Raw genomic sequence first — 21,962 nt, 5'->3', positions numbered from 1 at the left:
TTGCGAACCAAATTAGTCCCTGCCCTACTGGTACACAAGCCTTGTAATTGTGTATACTTAAAGCCGTGTGCAACGGTGGGGCAACTGTGTCTTTACACGGCCATATGTAGCCATGAATGTGTACACAATCTGCATCTGTGAAAAACAGCCAGGACTGTGACCCTCGTACGAGGTCACAGAGGCACAGAGGCACAGAGGCCAATAAATCAATATCGTCCATCGTTGAGTTGAGTTTGACTGAGATCCCTAATATAATAACCTTCTTTAGAAACCATTCTTCGTGTGGTCTATTGACATACAGAATTTAACATAAAGCATAGATAGGCGTACGATGGTAACGATTCAGTGACAGTAGAAAAATATTACATAATTAACATGAATCAAAACAAGTCGACAGTCTAGTAACTCAGACCTTGCTCGGACCGGCTTTGGGCAATTTCTAGATATGGTAGAAGCAACTTATAAGAGAAATGTTTCTCAAGCAGTATATTCTCTCTTTTTTACCTTTTTATATCCGATTTGCATGGGCAAAGAGACATTCTAGATCTTGATTCACCCTGTGTACATTGTTGTTCGTATATACCGACTTCATATTTCAAAACTCACCTATCCTATACATTTTCAAGTACTAAGATGTGACATGCAGTTGGTCCTTTAAAATCACAATTACAATTAATTTGCAACTGGAGTAGTCAATGGTTAAGTTATTATAAATTCGTTTATAAAACAAAAACTTGACGGAATTGGGTCAGGAATGGGCAATAGGTCTTTAAAACTAGGGTGCAATGAAAACAACCTGTGAAAAACAAGCCCATATATGGTCATGCATGATGTACATAATGTGCAGAAGATCAGCCAGAGAAATCAGCCGATATAGCCTGTGAATCATGTAAATGCAGATATACGTGATCATATGTGAGAGAAGCCATGTTTAGTTATAACCCCATTCCACTAGGACGGCGCTCTCACCGCGCGCTCTCTGCGACCTAAAATTTAAAAGAGCGCTCAACTAATTTCATAGATAAAGAACGAATATTTTAACACTTTGCGTGTTTTGTTGTCTTTTCAGCCATACTTTTACATTTGGCATGATATTCTCATTATCAAATCAAGGGTTATACTAATTCAGCTTAGGTCGCAGCGAGGTCGCAGTGAGAGCGCCGTCTAGTTGAATGGGGGTCTCGGCAAAGAAAAACAGGAAGCTGATCATGAGGTATGGCTCACGAAAATAGTGCTGACTGGCACCTCTAGCATACTTCATTGACGTTTGATATTGGCCAGAAACGACTTTGATTTTAACGACTTTTAACTTTTATTCCAAACCACTACCATGGGGAAGGTAGTCCCTCACAGTGCTGATCAGTATGGGTTGCACAGACGCAAAACTTCTTACAAACCCCGTAAAACTTTGCAAACTATCCAGTTCGCAAACAGACAGCACATGTTGCACTTTGCATGTTGCATAGGCAAACGCTGACGTCATTCGCTTTGTAGGTCGCTCACGGAAGCACAGAGGCCGGTGACTCAATCTAGTGCTGACTAAACTATAAAACAGGCAAACCCTTTGAATGAAATAGCTATAGGTTCATTTGGGAGCAGGGAGGAATCTTGGCCTCCGATCCATTAATAGGACATATCTAACTAGACAGCTTCCCGACTGCCATTCACTGCAACTATCAAAGCGTATCCTTAAGATTATTGCATTGTGTATTCCCCGCCCTGTAACTTCTTTTGTTATGGACCTCTCTCCGGCTCTCTCTCAAAATTGTCTGTTATGGATCAAGCCTTCGATAACATATCTTACAAAGAAAAAAATAGATTTCAGAACGATCAAATTCTGTTTACATAATCATGAGCAAATAATATGGAAAGCTAATAATTGATATCCGTTGGGAGGTCATACCAATTTCCATTGGGGTACAAAAGTTAAGGATCCTGCAGACGTTGCAGATCATTCGTTGCAGTATTATATCTTCTTTCCAGCCACCCCATTTCGATATCCGAGTCTACAACCTTCCCTACGAACATCTGCCTGGAGACACACATTTCCTATACTCATATACAATGTACATGTACTAGTATATATCTATATGAGTTAGCCTGTTAAACATCTATTGTTAGAAGCATTTCTTATCAAGACCGATAGAAGGCGCTTCCGTCGGCAAAGCAACTACATGACGTCATTCTTGTTTTGCTGGAATGGGCCAGCATGTAAACTCCACGTGGAAGTAATGACACTACCGAGGGTGACGTAATCACTATGAATACACAGCGTGCGATATAAAGCACGGTTGTCAGTTCCTGAAACACAACTGCAGGAACATTACTGTATCTGACACGTAAATGTTTCACGGAAGCTAGTGATATACAATATTTGAAGTGATTTCGAGGCGTTGGCAACTACTATATTTACAACTACAATGGGGCTGTACATGGGAAAGCTCATCGCAAAATTGTATGGACAACAAGAAGTGAGGATTCTCATGTTAGGTGAGCGTCAATCTTAACATTTTCCCTTATACAAACCGCCTATAGTGTAGATGCAGATGTGGTCAAAGGTGAGTATATATCATATTAAAGTGCACACATAATAGCCTCTACCAGTCTCTGCGGGTCGCTGGGAAAATAGTAGAAATTGGCCAAATAGAGTCAATTGTATGAAGGGAGTCGGCTACGGAGAGAGGGTCAAATAGGCAACCCTGGAAAAACACCGGATGGAAATGTTATCCTCCATGGCCAAAGTCCCCCGGCAAATGTTCTCTCTATAGCCGACGCGGTTGGTCTGGTAAAGACTACACACATAACGTGACATCGAACATAGGACTGGCGATCCATCGTATGTAGATAGAATTTAGGCCTATAACAGACAGCAACAAAACCGCGGTAGCCTGATCATGAGTGCCATCCTGTTTAGTTCCAGGCTGGTCATGCCCGTAGCCAGGATTTTGAATGGGGGGGTTCTTTTTAATGTTTGAGGGACCATCGAGCGCCGTAGGCGCGAGACGAGCGCCGCAGGCGCGAGCTTTCTAGGGGGGTCCGGGGGTATGCTCCCCCGGAAAATTTTAAAAATTGAACCTTCTGATATGGCATTTCCCATGTTTTTGAGAGGATTTCAAAGAAAAAAAAATCAGAGACAACGTTAGCAGTTTTTCTAGGATTCCAGCCCCGCTGGTGATACAAATAAGTCCGCCTTGAAAAAAAAAACATTGGACGTTAAAAAGTGGACCCTGGAGCGTTTCAAATTCTAAGAATTGAACCTTCTGAAAGGGTATTTCCTGTGTTTTTTAAAGAATCTGAGAAGAAAAATCAGAGACAAAGTCAAAGTGAGCAGTTTTTTCTAGGATTCTAACCTCTGTGGCCTTGCTGTTGATGCAAATACAAATAAGTCCGCCTTGAAAAAAAATCTTGAACATTGAAAAGTGGACCTTCAAGCCTGTGAAAGTGGACCTTCAAGCCTGTGGGGGGGTTCGTCCGAACCCCCCGAACCCCCCCTGGCTACGGGCATGCTGGTGATGGTAGAGCCTGGAATTAAACAGGATGACACTCAGGCTTCCGCCGCGGTGGTATCCTATCGAGAGAAAAAAATCGGATGTTATGTTGATGCTTATAGGTACATTCTCTCTGTGAATGAGATTTTCTGTAACAAATTTTGATTGCTGTTTTCTCTCACCTCTCACACATACACCTACATGTCTGTCTTTAAACACTCTTCAGGACTGGACTGTGCCGGCAAAACCACAATCCTTTACAGACTTATGCAATCGGGGCTGGGGGAGGTTAGGGACGGCACAGCGTGTGCACACAGCGCATCACTGGGTATGTCATCACGTAATACATACGTGCATCTAGTCAGATAGTAGGCGTACAATTTTGAATTTGCATCAACCTTAGGTTTGGACGCCGCCGGAAAGACTACGACCCTGTATAGGCTGAAGCTTGGGGAGGTTGTCACCACCATACCGACTATAGGTAGGTAAAGCCCCACAGAAAGGTCACACATAGGCCTCCCGAGCTTCAGTCCAGACAATGGTTGGGAGTTAGTCGTGAGCAGGTCATTTGTGGTTCGGAGTTGGTTGGCGAGGTTGCCTACTAGACTTTAAAAGTCGTCTGCGCATGGTGAAAGAAAATGCTGTTTAATACCTGTTTTTCTACACATATGCCATTGATTAACTAATAATGCTTTGACCATTTTATCTGTATTGTTCAGCGGTAAGACTTTATACAGCATACTTTGTTTCGCAAACGTTACCCACCAGTTAACAAATATTGGATCAATGGGCCATGTGGTGATGTTTTCTTGGGGGGGGGGCGTACAATTATAATTTGGCAATTGTATGAGATGATTTCATATTTTGTTCGTTATCATTATGATGTCAGTATTACAATGTATTTACATATAGTCACCGAACAGTATGAACAAGAACGGTAAAACGATTGAAATATAGGAAATTCCGGATCGGGATTCATATAGTCATAGAATATCCTTCCAATTTTGCAAGGCAACAGCCTACTTAGATTTCGTAACCGCTATAAATACATGTACATGACATCACAAGACTTTCCCCCTTTGTTTTACGCAGGGTTCAATGTGGAGACAATTGAATACAAGAACGTCAAGTTCACCTCTTGGGATGTCGGCGGACGTGATAAAGCCGTAAGGACGATTGCAATCAAGTTCATACTATAATTTTTTTTCCTTAAATATACTTGAATAAAACATAATTAATATTATCTATCAGGAGGTCATATTTTTTTATTTGAAATTCTGCAACACAGCGTAGACTAGTAATCCATGACTCGGTACTGCAGTCTTGGAACTATCTAGGATGGGATCAAGATGCGAGTGAACCTTTAAACATTGTCAAGACCGTTGTTCTGTTTTCTTCTAGAGACCTTTGTGGCGTCACTATTATCCAAACACGGACGCCATCATTTTTGTGTTGGACAGCAACGACAGGGAAAGGCTACCGGAGATGCGTGAGGAGATTGGACGGTACCTGAATGAGGATGAATTGCGCGACTGCCTCTTTCTCATTCTTGCCAATAAACAGGTAAATGTTTTTTAGATTTTGCGCCGTGGAACCGTCAGTAACCGATGATAAATTACAAAAAAACAGAACTTTGCATTAAAAAAAATCAACAGAAAATACGGGTGCTTGATATATATGTCATATATATTGTCACCTTACATGGCCTGTAGACAGTGGAATTATAGTCCAAACGTGTGTTTTCCTTTAAGGACCTGCCAAACGCGCTGCCTCCTGACGTCATAAGAGAGAAACTGGAGTTGGACACAGTGCTGAGAGACCGTCAGTGGCGTAAGTGATATTTTGGCGACGCCTCAGAGGCGGAGTCATTGCTATGAATTTTTTCGATACCTTCATTGTATCTCCTTCCATTTAAAAGAGATTGCTGTCACTCGCCTGAACTAATAACATACATTTTCAAAACTGCGTTCAAATGTGAACGTCAGATTAAGCAGATCTAATGAACGGTCCATCTGAATTTTCTCTCATTTTTCTTACCCAGACCTTCAGCCAACCTCTGCCAGAGAGGGACACGGTCTGTACGAGGGTCTAGACTGGCTGACCGCCAAACTCGGTTCTAAAGAGGCACACAAGTACGTCACACAGTCGGTAGTGGAAGCGAAGGACGATGCTGTGGCGATGACAAAGTCTAACCCCATCAAATCAGCAGTGAGATACTTCAAGTCTTGGTTGGGCAACGTGGGACAGGCGACGGCTACATGAATAAATTTTGCCTGGTAGTAGAGAGTCAAAACTAACCAAGAAGAACACTCAATCAGCGGACAGGTCACTTCAATCATTGATGGCTATGTCAATGGCGAAAAAGGGACCAGAAAAACGTGGTCACATTGCCCTGTAGATCCTATTGTAGATGTGGTCACTTGTTCAGTAATGCCTGTACGTACGTGTGTATAAATCTTTTGGGTAACGGCTGTGTAAATATTTCTGAAAACCCATCGTCATGTAAATAGTAAAATACGGCATGGGTGAATTTTCGTTAAAAACTTACTTGTATATAGATCTTATGCGCCATAAGCAAATATTTAGTTTTGAAAACAAGTCTACCTTTGAAGAGTATACATAGTAGACGGCAACATATACCTAGCTCACTACAAAACTGATTGACATCTTATTAGAACTGATTAGAATCAATGCACTAAGGAAAGCACACAGTCTGTTTAGCTTGGGAAGAAGGTAAGATGATGCTATGAGTTATGACTGTATCGAATGTGGACAACCAAATGTTTCTGATCATATTTCCTTTCACTTATAACTCAAATCAATAAAGGCACGATCCATTTATAATTAGGGTCATTATGTTTCGAGACTTAGAACTAATGCCATTGTATATGTGGTCACATGAATCTAAAACAAAATATAGTTCAAATTACTCTTGTTGTGGCGTTGACAAAATAAAGACGTTCTGTTGGTGGCAATTTTAACTGAGTAGCGGGTTCGTATGTGTGTGTCAGTTGGATGGGGGCGACAACTCTTTATGCTAGATTCAGGACCACCTAGGCGCCCACAATCATGATTATGCTAAATTCAGAAAGGCAATTCTAGTAATATTTGACCACCTCACAAGGAATATCAAGGATATAAAACAGATTTCCCTACGAATTACGGGAAACAGAAAATAGGTTGCCTACACAGGGATATGCAAGCCTCCTTGTAAACTATACTATGTTGTAAAGATAACACAGCACAATAAAACAGCTTCTTGTGTGCCTCAACAGATAGAGAAACTACACGATGGCCTTTGAGATAAAGCCATCCTCCAGAGAGATGTTTGCTTTCGGTATAATTATGCAAAAGATCCCTCCACATTTATCAATTAGAGTAGGGGTTTCCCCATGTGCTTTGGCCAAATTCCTACTGACATTGTAGACACTTATCTTTTCCCCGTGACTCTGAACTGTTAGTATCAGTATCATTATATCAGTTCCTCCGAATATCTGCATTGGGACTAGGCATACTATTCAATGCTTCAATGCATTTCTTATCAATAGCGCTAGAGGACGCTTCCTCCTACATGACGTCATTTTTGTTTCGTTGGTATGAGCCAGAGTGTAAACTCAACGTGGAGCGAATGACACCGCCTGGGTTTTGACGTAATCGATATATAAATATATACACTTTTATGTCATGCCTGGGCCTGATACGGGTGTTCTGGACCGTGTGATAACTATCCGGATCACATAGGGTTCGGGAGTGTTATCACACAGGCTTCCATAGAATATTTTGAATGCATTTCGAGCGCGCCGGTTGCGCCGACGTCGGAATTCGAATACCGGATTCGGAGATTAGAATCAATGTTGTTGAAATTAAGTGTTCGAGGTCACACACCTCCCTCAAATTCTGGGGCATTCCGCATTGAAATGTGTGTTTTCTCGTATGACCAAGGTATGACATAAATAAAATACAACACGGGGTATTATCCAGCATCACCCTCGGTCCCAGCCCTCCCGCGGCTCCGGGCAATCCGACCCGCGGTCGGGCTGGTACCTCGGGTGATACGGAATACCCCGTGTTGTATTCTATATGTACATGAGATATAAGGCACGGTTGTCATTTCCATATATTGGTTATCCAAAGTATACTATCACCTGAATTCGAAAACTACTCCTGTACTAGCTAAAACAATATCATATTCATATCATATATTTTTCGAGTCGTTGCAATTGGCAACCACATTGGAGTCAACCATGGGACAGTGTGTGCGAAAGCTCATCACTAGATTGTGTTATCAACAAGCAAGAATTGTCATAATAGGTGTTTAGTAGCTAGTACTTATTATACTTGTTCTGACATATGATCGTCTCAAACAGTGAGGGATATGATATGCATTGTACTTACTGTCATGACCGTTGTTAAGCTTCCAGAGTTTTAGCCCAATAAAAATATTAAATGTTAGACCTTAACTTCAGAGTTCTGCGCGCTCAAGCACGCAATGATGTTTTCTTCTGGGTAATACCCTATCTTGGTTATACATTTTTAGGGCTATTTATTCACAGTTTGTCCCATAACTACTCTTATTGAGAAACAACCCTGTAACTACAAAACCTATGAGGAAAAAAGCACGCAAACAGATAAGGTGTTTGAGTTTATTATCTCAGATAGAGAGAAGGAGGAGGAGGATGATATCTATTCGATCTCCTCTTCCTGGATCTTGCCCTTCTGCTTCTCCGTCTGTTGACGGCTGGCTGCCTTTCTGTCGATAATCTGCTTACGGTCCTTGTCCATCTTCAGTTTTGTGATCTCCATCTGGGAAAGTGTGTGAAGAGGGAGGAAATCAGTTGTTTTGTGGCAAGCACTGACACTACTAACTTTTCTGAATAACCAACCTGCGATATGCACAATCATGGACAGCTTGTAGTAACTTTCCAATATGATTATGATTATGAAATTAAACCATGTCCACAAACTACTCATCTATATAGCGTCTGCACAATGTGCTTGGAACATAGCATTGTTGATACAATCATTGTAGCTTGTTGTGGACTTTTCTTAACTGACATGTCTGTACTAGCTTGGAACAAAACCTCAATTTGACAAGGGATGAAACAAAAGCCAAGACACCCTACTTCCCTAACTGCTGCTATTTTATGCTAAAACACTTACAGTAAAGGCAATAATATACATGGATGAGTTTGGATTAAGAATTTGAAGTTACTGCTGTTCTGTTTGTATTTCTAGTAAAACAAAAATCTTTATACAATGTAGGAGGTTTGTACTGACATATTGATGTTTGAAAACTTCTATATTACAATAAGTCCTTTTAAGTTTATCACAATTTGAAACAACATCAGGGCTCACCTTGGAAGGGTGGATACCAACGTACACAGTTGCACCGTTGGCCTTCTCGCGCTGGATTCTCTCGATGTAGCAGACAAATTTCTTTCTGTACACAGACACCACCTTGCCGACCTGGCTACCCTTGTAGTGACCTCGGGTGACCTGCAAATTAGAGCGAAAAAAAAGGCAAAGAAACACATAAGATTTAGTACAACATCTTGTTTGTGAAAGTAAAAAGTATTTTTACACAAAAACAGAACTCATAATGTTGAGCAATTTCCAAATTAAGGAACAAAACAATTATATCCTTAACATTCACTGCAAAAAAAGGATATAATACTATGCCAGTATGTCACTTGCATTTAAGTTATACTGATTTAATCTGATTAATCATTATGAAAAGGATAGCCATAAGCTACTCATCTTTTTTCTGTGTCTGCACAATGTGCTTGGAACATAGCATTGTTGATACAATCATTGTAGCTTGCTGTGTACATCCTTTTACATTACTGTTAGCTTATATATATATCAAAACACCTCCAACTATATCCAAATGTACATTGCAATCAAGCTATCTTGCAAACAAACCCTGACAGCACATAAATATCATACACTCCTTTGAATGAACTTAGCATTTTGCAGATGGTTAGGTCTCCTATCATAGCCTCTTATTTATGAGAATTGTCATCAGCAAATACAGATATATATGTTGAAGTCTTTTTAACAATAAACAATATATATATCAAGGTTCAATGACCTGCCAACGGGTTTACAGCGACATAACCACCAAACAACCGAGCTCAGCGAGAGAAGCGAGGCAGGTCAGTAGTATTATTATCATGGGCAATGAAATCATTAAAATTTAGAAATCTCATCATTGCAAGTGTACATTATTGGCCAACGATTAATGTACCAGCGTTCTTTTCAAATCATTAATGCTTATGACGTTATGCCTGTGTGACCAATAGGAATGGAGGCTTGTGATTGGTCCAGACTGGCTGTACAAATAGTATAGCCTAGAACATTTATTCATTCATAGTAATCATACAGAGAAAATACACTCAGGAAACAAGCCTGTTTTTCAGGTATCCAGGATTATCTAAAAACACAACTAGCATTAGAAGCAATAAATAATAACTAACACAACAATATTGCCAACACTTTGGGCTTAACTCTAATATAATTTAATGTGCGAATGGTAATCATGGTGCACACGTCTCTCACCTGAACCTCATCGTCCTTGCGGATGGGCATGGCTCGGACATTGTACTTGGCCCGCAGCTCCTTGGACAGCGGCGAGCTCATGATCTTCCTCCTGACGTGGGAGGGCGCGTTGAAGTGACGCTTGCGGTTCTTCCTCCGCGAGGAGGACACCATCTTGTTGAACTTCATCTTGCCTATACATGAGAGCGCAATGATGTGTGTTATATGTCAGCCAGATTTTTATACTTTATGTACAACAGTAACAACACACTAGCTAGTTCAGTTGGTACCACTACACGTACTGAAACGTATGGGTACATCAGTGATCAGAAATTAACTATTTGCTATCCTGAGACATAATTTTATGAAGCGTTGCCAGGGCATGACATTTAAAGACAGGCAGGCTCCCTGTTTCTAAATAGCAAAAATGGCTTTCATAATTTTTTTTCGCTTATGAATGGAACACAGAAAACATGGGTGTTTCCGGGCAGAGTGGGGGGGGGCAGTAGATAAGTGTTTTTCATGTAATATAAGTCGTCAAATTAAAAACGTGTCACCATATCAGAGAAGGGGGATAAAAGCTACTGATCCGAGTGGCAGTTGCCATATAATTTTCAAGAGTAGCACTTCCAGTGGATCAAAAATTATATAGTCAACGTTCTACCATAAACTACATGTACACGATCGGTGGCACTGCTCTTCAACGGGAGAATTCAGGGTCGTGTGAGGGAAGTATTTCATTCCGCTTCAAAATAATAATCTCAGTATATAGTAGAAATACTATTGTTTCATATCCCTGAATGAAATCGACCGATGATGCACATTTCCAACGATACAATGTGGATATCCATGTGTGGATTTGTATCTCATACCTGTTTCAAGATGGCAGACCACGAAGAGGTCGTAACATCCGGGGATTTTCCAATCGTACTCTCGCGCTCTCCTCTAAAACAGCTACCGAGACTTTACGAGATTGGAATATTCGATAATGAAATAGGAATGTTTTATTTAATCCGTCTTCAATATAGCATAAATCTAAGGGGACAATGTCAGTGATACAATGTAAAGAAAATTCGAAGATTTTTCTGACATCTCTAATGTATGTAGATAAGTATCTTGATATATTAGAAGGTCTGATGAATATATGATTTTATTTTTCTACCCACATAGAGAAGTGGTTACACCTCCCAGAAAATATGGCAGCGCTTCGAGTAAGTGATCTTTCCTCTAAATATTGTGCCGACTTTTTCTCGTTTTCTCACCCTTTACAAACGTGTAAGTTTCGCAATAGTTGATGATGGCACAAAGTTAAAGCAATGGGTGCGAAAGATACAAGAATTTTGGTAAAGATAGCTAGTTAAAGCTGGACATTTTACCGGCGAAATAACTGTTGTGTAACCTGCGAAATATGAGCTCAACCTTTGGGGGTACTACTTTGGGGGTGTGTTGGGGGCAGTTCCTTTAAATGATATTTAACCTCATGCGACACGTCTGGCCAGATTGAACAGCACTGGCGTTAAGTCCTTTTTCAGCCTTTAGAATATCAGTACAGGCTTGTGCCTTGTACTTACAAATAAGTTACAATTGGGGTACTTACAGTCGCCTGCGTATGATGACTGGGGATCGTACTGAATTCAACCATTACGCAACAGATTTCTTCTGATTCCGGATAAATAGTCGTGAATATTTGTACATGTCTGGTACATATTAATTTGTATGTTATACCCAAACAGTGCAGCAGGTACAAAGTTCTTGTTATATAAGTAATGACTTCGACGATATACTCTAAAATGTCATTCATAGATCTATGAGTTGTCTATAGTAACTTACTAACAACTTTAAGATAAGTTTGAAATATATTTAAAGGGGATTTTTCTGTGATGCTGATATTGTGTGTCCTGATTGAACAGGTGATTCAGAAACTGGCCAGCACAGTGCCCTCAAGATGTCTGTCGGCGCCGCGGATGTCCAGCCAGGCATCTACCGTATCGGCCGGTCATCCTGTGTCCGAGGTGGTCATGCCGCTGACCGTTCTGTCAGAGGACGAACAGATGATGAGAGATTCAGGTAGGTGATCAGGGTGTATATTAGCATTTGGTATGTCTGTGTACCAGGTATAACTGCCTTCGATGTGACACGTTAACCTTCGCACAGAAAGGTTGTTTTAAGGATGCCCCTATTTCTTTTTAGTACCATTCTTGAGGGCAATGAGTTCTACTGTATCCACTGGAATTCCCCCTCCTACTTGGCCCCAGATTGGGTTATCAGGGGGTGAAACAAAGTTGAAGTATGATATAGTTGCTGAAAGTAGTTTGCTATTGCCATTGGACAGCTGGTCAGCTAACTACTATCCATTGGGATGACCAATGACCCATAACTTGACAAGATAGTAGTAGAAGTCCACTGTGCTCTGCTGTTGCAGTGGTCTGGACACCCTTATTATAGCTAGCTGGGATTAATGAAGGAAAGAATGCGCGGGGAGGATCACTGATGTCTAGGGCTATAGAAAATCATGAAAACTCCCGATATCATATTGGCATTATTGCTATAATTCTTTTTTGTACTTCTTAATGGTAGTTGCCAAGTTTGCGAAGGAGAAAATCGGCCCTCTTGTTCGAGAGATGGACCGAAACTCCAAGATGGATGACTCAGTGTTACAGGGCCTGTTTGAAAATGGGGTAAGTCTAGTCTGTTCTCTGCATTAAAAGTTGTGCCTGTTTTAAACAGTTGTCCTGACCAATGCTGATTTAATGCAGTTGTGTAATAATGGCAGTTATAATTAAGTAGTGGACTATGGAATCCTTGACTTCTATTTCATCGCTGCTTATACTAAGTTATACTTATAGGAGTTCCATATTATATACATGTAGTTATTTGTCTTCTATAAATGTTAAAGTCCTGGATGATAAGGTATTCGTAGATCTATATGTTCTGAAAATTTCTTCATAGCTTAAAATGTGAGGGGCAATACAGCCTTCCAAATATCTCAAAACCTATTGCTTGTCACTTGTCTTCCGGGTCATATGACCAAACTGACTAGGTCAGTCATCCTCAGAAAGTCTTTGTTTTGACTTTGAGTTTTGAAGAAGACTTGAATATCTAGCTCTATCTTTCTTTGTATCAGGGGGAGAAAGTTAAACTCTACATTGGTAGTGATATATTTTGTGTATTTTTATTCTAGTTGATGGGAGTGGAGGTGGAGGCTGAGTATGGGGGTACAGACTCCACCTTCTTCTCCTCGTGTCTGGTGGTGGAGGAGCTGGCCAGGGTGGACCCGGCCGTGGCCGTGCTGGTGGACATCCAGAACACCCTCATCGTGACCTCCCTCAGACTCCACGGCACCGAGGAACAGAAACAGAAGTACCTGCCACGACTGGCAACTGATACTGTGAGTGTGTTTTTGATAGTAGTAGTGAGAGACATTAAAATGCTTCACACAGTGATAAGGGCTGCCTGGCTATAGATAACGTTACATGTAACATCAGGAACTGGTGTGGGTAAAGAGGTTGAATTGTTGAATTTGTATGGCCCTGTACCTGTACCTTTGAACTTGGAAACATAAACTGTCGTCTTCAACAATGACAGAAGCGTGAATAAACAGTTAACAAAATACTAAATGCAAAAGTTATTGAAGCAACTGTACACATGTAGATTGTTTAAACATCAGACGTTTCAGATATAGCATCCACTATCTTTCATGACTGACAAAAGGTAGTGGATGCTACCTGAAACGTCTGACCGTTTACAATCTTAAGTAACTTTTGTATTTTATTACACATCTTATGCAGAACCCATGTTTACGAGAGGATGTCAAATTAAAGATGCTGCTGGTTTCAGCACCCATACAATGTTTTCATATTTTTTCAGTGCTTAGTTTTCACCTTTCTGGTAGGAATAAAACATTTCAAACTATAGTAATGAAATAAGTACCTGATACAGTATTGTAAATTTATCTATTTCATGGTAGGAGGTTTTCACAGTGTTTTAAATTCATGGTTGAAACAATTCCATGTAGTGTACAGTTACTGTAGTAACACATTGGAAACACATATTCGAAATGTCATGCATTCATGGTGGAGTGGTCACTTTACAAAAGGTGAAAACAAAACCACCACAAAAGTTTTAAGATTAACAGTTTACTGTGTGCTTCCTGCCATAGGTTGGGAGTTTTGCTTTGTCCGAATCCGAGTCGGGAAGCGACGCCTTTGCCCTGAAGACACGAGCGGACAAGAAGGGGGACTACTGGGTCCTGAACGGGTCCAAGATGTGGATCAGTAACTCTGAACAGGCTGGACTGTTCCTCGTCTTCGCTAATGCCGACTCCTTGCAGGTAACCTACTCTCCGCTAAGGTAGCATTTTTGGTTCTGTCCTTTGTGTTGGTTATAGGTTCAGACAGCAGGAAGAAGGTTAGGCACTCAGCTTAGTAGTTGCTACTACGGTAATTACAGGAATCTCAGTATTTGTAACCGGTCACTTGATTGTCGGCCACGGGGAACCGAGATTTGCTTTGTACGTTTGTGCAAAGGTAGCAGTATGAACCCAAATGAGGAGTTTTGTTTACTTAATCTACTTCTTGTTTCTCAAGCTTGGAAGGTAAACATTCAAGGGACAGTCCCAGTCAGCTTGTTTTTCTTTGATATCTGCAACTTCTGAAAGCATTGTTATCAAAACAGCATATTGCGTCCTTGGAGAAGTCTCAAAGTTGGATAGTTGGAGCTCTAGTTAATAAATCATTATTTGATTTCAGGCCCCTACAGCATTGTTACAATATTTTGCTTGATGTTTAGAGGAATTCTGTAGATAAACTTATTTTATTCAATGTTCAATGATTCTTTTTTTACTAATACAAACTTTGTTATTAAGAGAAAATAGATAGCTGCTCATAGTTCATGATCCTTTTTTAACTTTCATCATCCAAAATGAGTGACCAAACCATGTTACTCTCTGTCTGCAGGGCTACAAAGGCATCTCCACCTTCCTGGTGGACAGGGGCACTCCAGGCCTGACCATTGACAAGCATGAGGACAAACTGGGCATCAGGGCTTCCTCCACCTGTCCTGTACACTTTGAAGACGTCAAGGTTTGTATCATTCAGAGATCAGCAGTATAGCCTTAGTGTCCCTGCTTAGATCAGCAGCATTTTAACTTCATGGTATCATGATTTTTTACCATTTGTTTGATTGTAAATCACGAAAGCAGGGCCATACTCTGAATTCAGTTGTTTTTGTGGGAATTTAATTTCATGGTAGAAGTGGGAAGGAGGATTTTGATGGTGTTTCAAGTTTACGGTGGAAATGATACTGTTGCACGGAAACATGTATTCACAGTGCCATGATTTGGTGGAGAGGCACCACAAAAATGCATTAAACCACTGCCAACACTTACAGTACAAGATTTACAGTACTAGCAATTTGAGAAGATAAAGCCTTTTAACATCTTTCCAAATATGAAGAATGGCTCAAATAGTGATGTGTACCTGTTTACAATGTATATTTTTGCCCAGCAACTGTTGGAATAGTCTATGGTAGAACATTGCTACACATTTAGTGATTATGTGTATCCCTGATGTGATTTTGATTTGATTTAGATTATGACAATATGATACACGTGGAATGTCAACCCCTTTCTACAGTTATTTTTTTCTTCTCATTTATGTATTGAAATGTAATGGAATCTAATTCCAACATCTGTCATGTCCCAGGAATTATAGATTTATATATTTGTTTGTACCTACAGATTCCAGAAAGCCATCTCCTGGGTACACTAGGCCATGGTTATAAGTACGCCATCGGGCTGCTGAATGAGGGAAGAATAGGGATCGCTGCTCAGGTGATGAGATTAACCTTTTGTGTGCTAAGGGTGTCTTAGTGCACCAACTTTGCACTGGTACCTTAGGATGGGATGGGAAGCCATGTTCCACTGTTCATTGCTTCCAGAAAAGATCTTGGGGAATGTCACAAGTACATTTGTACAATGAACCTGTAAATACTGTACATAGCATCTGTCTTCTCTGTCATGACCATAGGCCAGTGGAAGAATAGCTCTTCAGTGGGCTGAACTAGTTTGAGATCAATTTCGCTTTTTTTTCTTTCTGTCTTTCTTGATAATACAATATCTGATATGTCTGACCCCTCTTATGAGCTGAAGAAAGATGGCGGATACCACCTGAAAGTTCCTCATTGCTTTTCAATTATAGTCTTGAGTATTATTTTTAAAATCCTTTATTCAATATCTGATATGTCTTTCATATGTTGTTTTTCATGTTTGGTTGTTGTTGTTGTTGTTTAGATGGTGGGACTGGCGCAGGGCTGTTTTGACTATGCAGTCCCCTACACTATGGAGAGGAAGCAGTTTGGACAAAACATATTTGACTTCCAGGTAGGACCCTGTCATAACAATAAGAAAGAAAAAGCATGGGAAAGACAATGGGTAAAAGGAAGATAAAGGTAAAAGAAAAAAAGAAATTGAATTTTTGATGCTTACAAATGTAAATGATGGAAAATATATCTATAGCTTTTGCTATACTAGACATAGTGTTTTTGTCAAAGTATGCATTACTTCACTAATTCTAAATAGACAGTGCCTTGATAACTGCGTATGGTACTTGTAACCAAATCATGAAAGAAAGCATTACTAGTATGCAGAAACAATCGTACATCGTATCCAAAAGATGATCTCTGTCAAAAATGTGAAATTTTGGTGAAGTATGTGAATTTTGTGTGTTTATTGTTGCAGAATCCATTCAGCATCATGTCTGTTAAAGCTCAGATTTCTAGTACAGTTTGGAGATGTACATGGATGTGAATGTGTTGTTGTTGTTTTGTAGTCTATGCAGCACCAGATCTCAGAGATAGCCACAGAGATCGAGGCAGCCAGACTGCTGGTGTACAACGCTGCCAGGCTGAGGGAGGCAGGCCATCCCTTCATCAAACAGGCTGCCATGGCGAAGTTCTATGCTGCTGAGGTATGCACATGTACTCCCTTTATTAAAATAAAAACATGTAAGGTAAAGCAGTCCAACCTCTGACTGAGAACAGAGCATGATTTCGTTTAAGCTATTAGTGCAATGCGGATTTGCTACGGCTCAGGTATCTTTGCCCAAGCAGACCGGGTCACCCCTACTCTTCTAGCCAGTGAGTTGGATTCTTTTACGTGCAGAGGTTTGACACCCTAAAGCTCCATCATATACGGAGTCGCCACCTTTACATCCGCATCCGATAAGACGATTGTAAAAATGCCAAGATTAGTGAATTTACTAAGATAAGTACTAGTAATCAACAATTCCTTCCATAAAATGAAACACAAATGTAGCTCACTGTGAGTACCAATAAGCCTGGTCATGGTTCCAATTGTGCACGCACAGCAAGTTGCATTGTGTGTAATACATGTATGTCAAAGGTAAAACAAACTTAGGAACAAACACAATTTTTCCAGGTCGCTGCCAAGACGACTGCTAAGAGCATAGAGTGGATGGGAGGAGTTGGGTTCACAAAGGACTACCCTGTGGAGAAGTTCTACAGGGACTGTAAGATAGGTAAGACTTTGTTTATATCCCGTTAGTTGTTTCGTTTTGTTGAGTAAACATGGACACAAAAGTTTGTAGGATAGATAGCTATTCTCATAGCCAATGCTATCGATGAATACACAAAGAATTAGCACTTTATTCCAACATCCTTGTCTTGGATCATTACCTGCCTTTCATCCCTTCAATTATGGGAATCAAAAATGTCATTTCCCTTTTCCCAAGGGGGTGAAGTTTTGTTTCAGCTTGTCTTTCTGTCTGTGTGTTTCTTTCATTTTGCAATTTACACAATGCATTGTTGCAGTACATCCTCAGTGCTGCTATCTTTGTCTGTGGGATTGGAACTCAGATCGCACAGCAGTACATGTATGTGTATGGGGGTGAAGCATGCCATCTCTGATTAGTGATAGCCTTGTCTGGTTTGTCATCTGATGTAACAGTATTGCTGCTCCCATTTTCACAGGTGCAATCTACGAGGGTACAAACAACATCCAGCTGTCCACCATTGCAAGGTACCTGAAGCAAGAATGGCAACAGTAATAACTACTGAACTAAACTGAAGCATCCAATTCTTTCTTTAGTCCAGCATCAATTTATACCTTCCTCTATTTTAAAAGTGTCAAACTTGCTAAAAGCTGTTCTCTTTTGAAAAACCAACTGTGGCCAGAGGCGTGTTGGCGGCCTTTAGGTGAATATTAGGGACACAATCATGATCTAAGTGGTGTAAAAAGGTGGGGGTGTATTTGCACTTTCTTGAAACTTTCTTTCAAAATTCCGGGTATTGTTCTCTTTTGCATGCGCAAAATGTAACTAATTTGAAGAAGTTTTTTTTTTAGGGCAGATATCTCGAATATTTTGAAGCTGATCTAAGATTGTCCATTTGACTATTATATAGACAGAAGAGTTAAATCGTCAGTTGATGTGCTGGTGGGTATGCTGTCAAACTGAGCATGGTATACTGGACTATTGACTCCACCCCTGTGGCATGGCCAATAGATTGTTCAGAACATTTGGGACAGGATCACATTTTCTGTAGAGAGACATCTTTAGCCAGATGAAATATCAAGATTTTAACTGTACAGTACTCCTGAATTGTGTACAAAATACAAAGGAAGAAAAACATTGTCAGTATTGTTGTAGTATTGTTGCAGATAACAGCAAGGTGAATTGTTGACACTATGAAGATGCATTCTGAGATTGTGGAGCATTGTAGTATCTTCATGTGTATACCAATATGTAGATTATTTGATGGCCAGTGTACCTAACTTCTCTAGAATCAGTGTTGGTTTATCTTGTAATAAACATGTTGACTACGAGTTCATTGGTACTAGTATTTTTTTCAGTTCTTCGTCTAGGCCAGTAGCAATACTGTCCTCTGCTGTTTTTGGACGTAATTGATTACATCAGTAAACGTATGGAAAGATGTTTCTTGGACTTTTGATATACTGTAGTCTCCAAACATAGTGTGCAGGCTGTACCTGTTTTTTTTGTTTTTTTTTTCTTCTCCCCCAAAAAAATATTCAAAAGTCAGCACCATTATTAAGGAAAGTAAAGGAAAGTGATCTCGAACCAGTAATCTTGGCTCGATTAACTAGAATCTTGCTAGACTTGTAGAAGTGTATCTCCATAATGTTTCTTTCCAAATGTCAAACAAACACACGCATGGATGAAGATTAGACATCCAGGTAATAAGATACTGTATCTTATTACCTGGATGTCTAATCTTCATCGACGTATCAAGGATCATTACGGTAAGATTTGCCTGAGCTCAGTGAGGGATCTGGAGAACACCAGCAGGAAGATTGCGGACTACCGGAACCATCTACGCTTCAGTTTACGGTGCCTCAAGGTAAGTGTCACTCCTGTCAGTTTACGCCTAAAGACCTCCATCAAAGGCTTCAACGCCAACAAGATAATTTCTAACGCGGAAAGAAAGCTACTAAACGAAAGAGTAAGACAGATCAACTACAAATTGGATGGACTAAACGCAAGAAAATCTTATCTTGAACAAGTACTAAGGGAACGATTATCAGAGGAGGCTTTTGCCGAAACTAAAGAGTTCATAACACGTGGACAGCTCTCCCAACACGAGAAGGGTAAATCTAGACAGAAGAGCAAATTCGAACGCCTACAGCAAAAACAAGTGAGCAGCACAGCGGATAGTGACCCTAATTGGAGATCTAGCAGTCCAAACCCTCAAACTACAACACAGACTAGAACAGATGAGCGCTGAGTAAAAAACCTTAGTAGCCATACCCTTACAGAGCCAGAGAAATCACTGCTTTCTAGAGGTCTGAATTTTGCAGTAACACCTAACAAAATCCCTAACATCGATATTGTCACAGAGACCGAGTCAGCAATTCGACGAGCCCATATGTCATACAAACAGGCTGAAGCCTTACGCACCAAAGTAGCCACCACTCTGAAAGTCTCTAAACCCCCTGCTAGTAACATTACCCGGGAGGAAAAAACCGCTCTCAAGGATTTGGCCACTAATCAAGACATAGTGATTCTTCCTGCTGACAAAGGTAGATGCACAGTAGTCTTAGACAGGGAGCAGTATGACAGGAAGATACAGGACCTCTTAGGGGACAAAGACACATACAAGCCTTTGAAAAGAGATCCCACTACCAAGTTTAAGAGGGAAATCACCGAAGCCCTCGAGAAATTAGAAACTGATGAAGCTCTGGATCATGTCACCTATCTAAAAATCAAACCCAAATCGGAACAACCCCCTGCTTTCTACGGCCTCCCCAAAATCCACAAACAGGACGTCCCTCTACGGCCCATAGTTTCTGGTATAGGCTCAGTCACCTACGGGGTAGCAAGTTTTCTAGCGAAGATTTTGGGACCTTTAGTGGGGAAGTCTCAACACCATGTACAGAACAGTGCAGATTTCGTAAACAAAATCAAAGACATCCAGTTAGACGAAGATGATATCATCACTTCCTATGATGTGTGTTCTCTTTTCACCTGCATCCCCCCAAAGAAGCGGTGTCAGTAGTCAGGGAAGCCTTAGAGTCTGATAACACACTAGCAGACAGAACCAAGTTATCTGTGGACCAAATATGCAAGCTGCTAGACCTCTGCCTGGGGTGCACATACTTCACTTACAAAGAACAATTCTTCCAACAACTACACGGCTGTGCTATGGGTTCACCAGTTTCGCCCGTCGTGGTAAACCTGTACATGGAGAAATTTGAGAACAAAGCCCTCAGTACTTTCAAGGACACTCCCCCGGCCAACTGGTTCCGTTATGTAGATGACACTTGGTGCAGACTAAAGAAGAGAGTAGCTGATGATTTCTTTGAACATATTAACCAGATAGATGACAACATTAAGTTCACACAGGAGTCGAGTCAAGATAATATGCTCCCTTTCCTAGACACCAAAACCATCATAGAGAAGGATGGTCGCCTCCAGTTCGAAGTATACAGGAAGCCGACCCATACCGATCAGTATCTGGCCTTTGATTCTCACCACCCTTTGGAACACAAACTGGCAGTTATAAAAACTCTCTTTCATCGGGCAGACAACATCATCACCTCAGACACAGCCAAAACAGACGAACATAGACACCTCCGAGGTGCCCTGGGTAAATGTGGCTACCAAAGATGGACTTTCAACAAAGCCCTCAAACCGTCTGACCAGTCCAAGAAAACGCCTAAGTGTACACCGTTGACCAACAGAAACAAGGCCAACATCACTATTCCATATGTACAAGGAGTGTCCGAAAAACTCCGACGGATCTTCCAAAACTTCAACATTGCCACCAACTTCAAACCTCAATCAACTCTCAGACAAAGACTGGTACATCCTAAAGACCGACCCCGCAAAGGCAGCAAGGCCGATGTCATCTACAGACTCAAATGTGAAGAACCCAACTGCAACAACACTTATATCGGAGAGACCAGCCGATCACTTAATGAAAGGGACAAAGAACATTGCGCTAACCGCTACTCCTCGGCCATTCTCCTGTCCATCACCTAAAACACAAGCAGGGACACTCGTTCAATCTCGAATCCACTGATATCCTTGACCGTGAACCCGGCCGCTGGTTCGAACGTGGAGTAAGGGAGGCAATATATGAGAGGATATACAATCCAGGCCAACCCTCAACAGGAAAGGAGGGTTAAGGGTGGAACTGTCTGGCACTTGGGACATAGCCTTGGGGGCAAACCAGCTTTAGCTCCTATATTAAAACAATAGGAGCTATTGTCCCCTTTTACTTCAACCTTGTCTTGAGTTGTCTAATTTGCTTTCTATTGGACTATCTAAAAATTTGTCTTCTCCTTATTTGCATATCAATTCATAGTTCGTGGTTATAAACCTGCTGTTCAACTGATCTTGCTCACAGTCACTGACGAAAAGTAGCGGATGCTACTTGAAACGTCTGACCGTTTCCAAAATCATA

General features: G+C 40.8%; 3 protein-coding genes across 6 annotated transcripts; 2 read left to right on the top strand and 1 right to left on the bottom strand.

Annotated features, from left to right (window-relative positions):
* The first annotated feature begins 2,260 nt into the window (after positions 1-2,260).
* LOC136430554 (uncharacterized) lies at positions 2,261-6,469 on the top strand. 3 transcript variants are annotated; one of them, XM_066421269.1, is made up of 6 exons: positions 2,261-2,490; positions 3,715-3,816; positions 4,581-4,654; positions 4,890-5,051; positions 5,240-5,318; positions 5,530-6,469. In XM_066421269.1, exons 1-6 carry the CDS (start codon positions 2,421-2,423, stop codon positions 5,748-5,750), a joined length of 708 nt encoding a protein of 235 aa, XP_066277366.1. In that variant the 5' UTR covers positions 2,261-2,420; the 3' UTR covers positions 5,751-6,469. The 3 variants fall into 3 exon arrangements, with proteins under 3 accessions (XP_066277366.1, XP_066277367.1, XP_066277368.1); XM_066421270.1 differs by lacking the exon at positions 3,715-3,816 and adding an exon at positions 3,892-3,969 and having other exon boundaries at positions 2,263-2,490; XM_066421271.1 differs by lacking the exon at positions 3,715-3,816 and having other exon boundaries at positions 2,263-2,490.
* Positions 6,470-8,117: 1,648 nt separating this feature from the next.
* LOC136430555 (large ribosomal subunit protein uL24-like) lies at positions 8,118-21,952 on the bottom strand. 2 transcript variants are annotated; one of them, XM_066421274.1, is made up of 4 exons: positions 21,948-21,952; positions 10,047-10,221; positions 8,844-8,984; positions 8,118-8,291 (listed from the first exon to the last, which is right to left on the bottom strand). In XM_066421274.1, the coding sequence occupies exons 2-4, from the start codon at positions 10,212-10,214 to the stop codon at positions 8,172-8,174; spliced, it is 429 nt and encodes a 142-aa protein (XP_066277371.1). In that variant the 5' UTR covers positions 10,215-10,221; positions 21,948-21,952; the 3' UTR covers positions 8,118-8,171. The 2 variants fall into 2 exon arrangements, with proteins under 2 accessions (XP_066277371.1, XP_066277369.1); XM_066421272.1 differs by lacking the exon at positions 21,948-21,952 and adding an exon at positions 10,898-10,985 and having other exon boundaries at positions 10,047-10,219.
* On the top strand, positions 11,110-18,864 carry LOC136430550 (short/branched chain specific acyl-CoA dehydrogenase, mitochondrial-like). The gene is made up of 11 exons (XM_066421263.1): positions 11,110-11,236; positions 11,936-12,092; positions 12,603-12,703; positions 13,207-13,413; positions 14,185-14,355; positions 14,981-15,106; positions 15,763-15,855; positions 16,315-16,404; positions 16,853-16,990; positions 17,461-17,560; positions 18,012-18,864. Exons 1-11 carry the CDS (start codon positions 11,222-11,224, stop codon positions 18,086-18,088), a joined length of 1,275 nt encoding a protein of 424 aa, XP_066277360.1. The 5' UTR covers positions 11,110-11,221; the 3' UTR covers positions 18,089-18,864.
* Positions 21,953-21,962: the final 10 nt, after the last annotated feature.

Source organism: Branchiostoma lanceolatum, chromosome 3 (genome assembly GCF_035083965.1).
Source record: "Branchiostoma lanceolatum isolate klBraLanc5 chromosome 3, klBraLanc5.hap2, whole genome shotgun sequence".
Classification (NCBI taxonomy): Eukaryota; Metazoa; Chordata; class Leptocardii; order Amphioxiformes; family Branchiostomatidae; genus Branchiostoma; species Branchiostoma lanceolatum.
The sequence above is the reverse complement of the archived record's forward strand: the minus strand, read 5'-3'. Positions and strand labels throughout refer to the sequence as shown.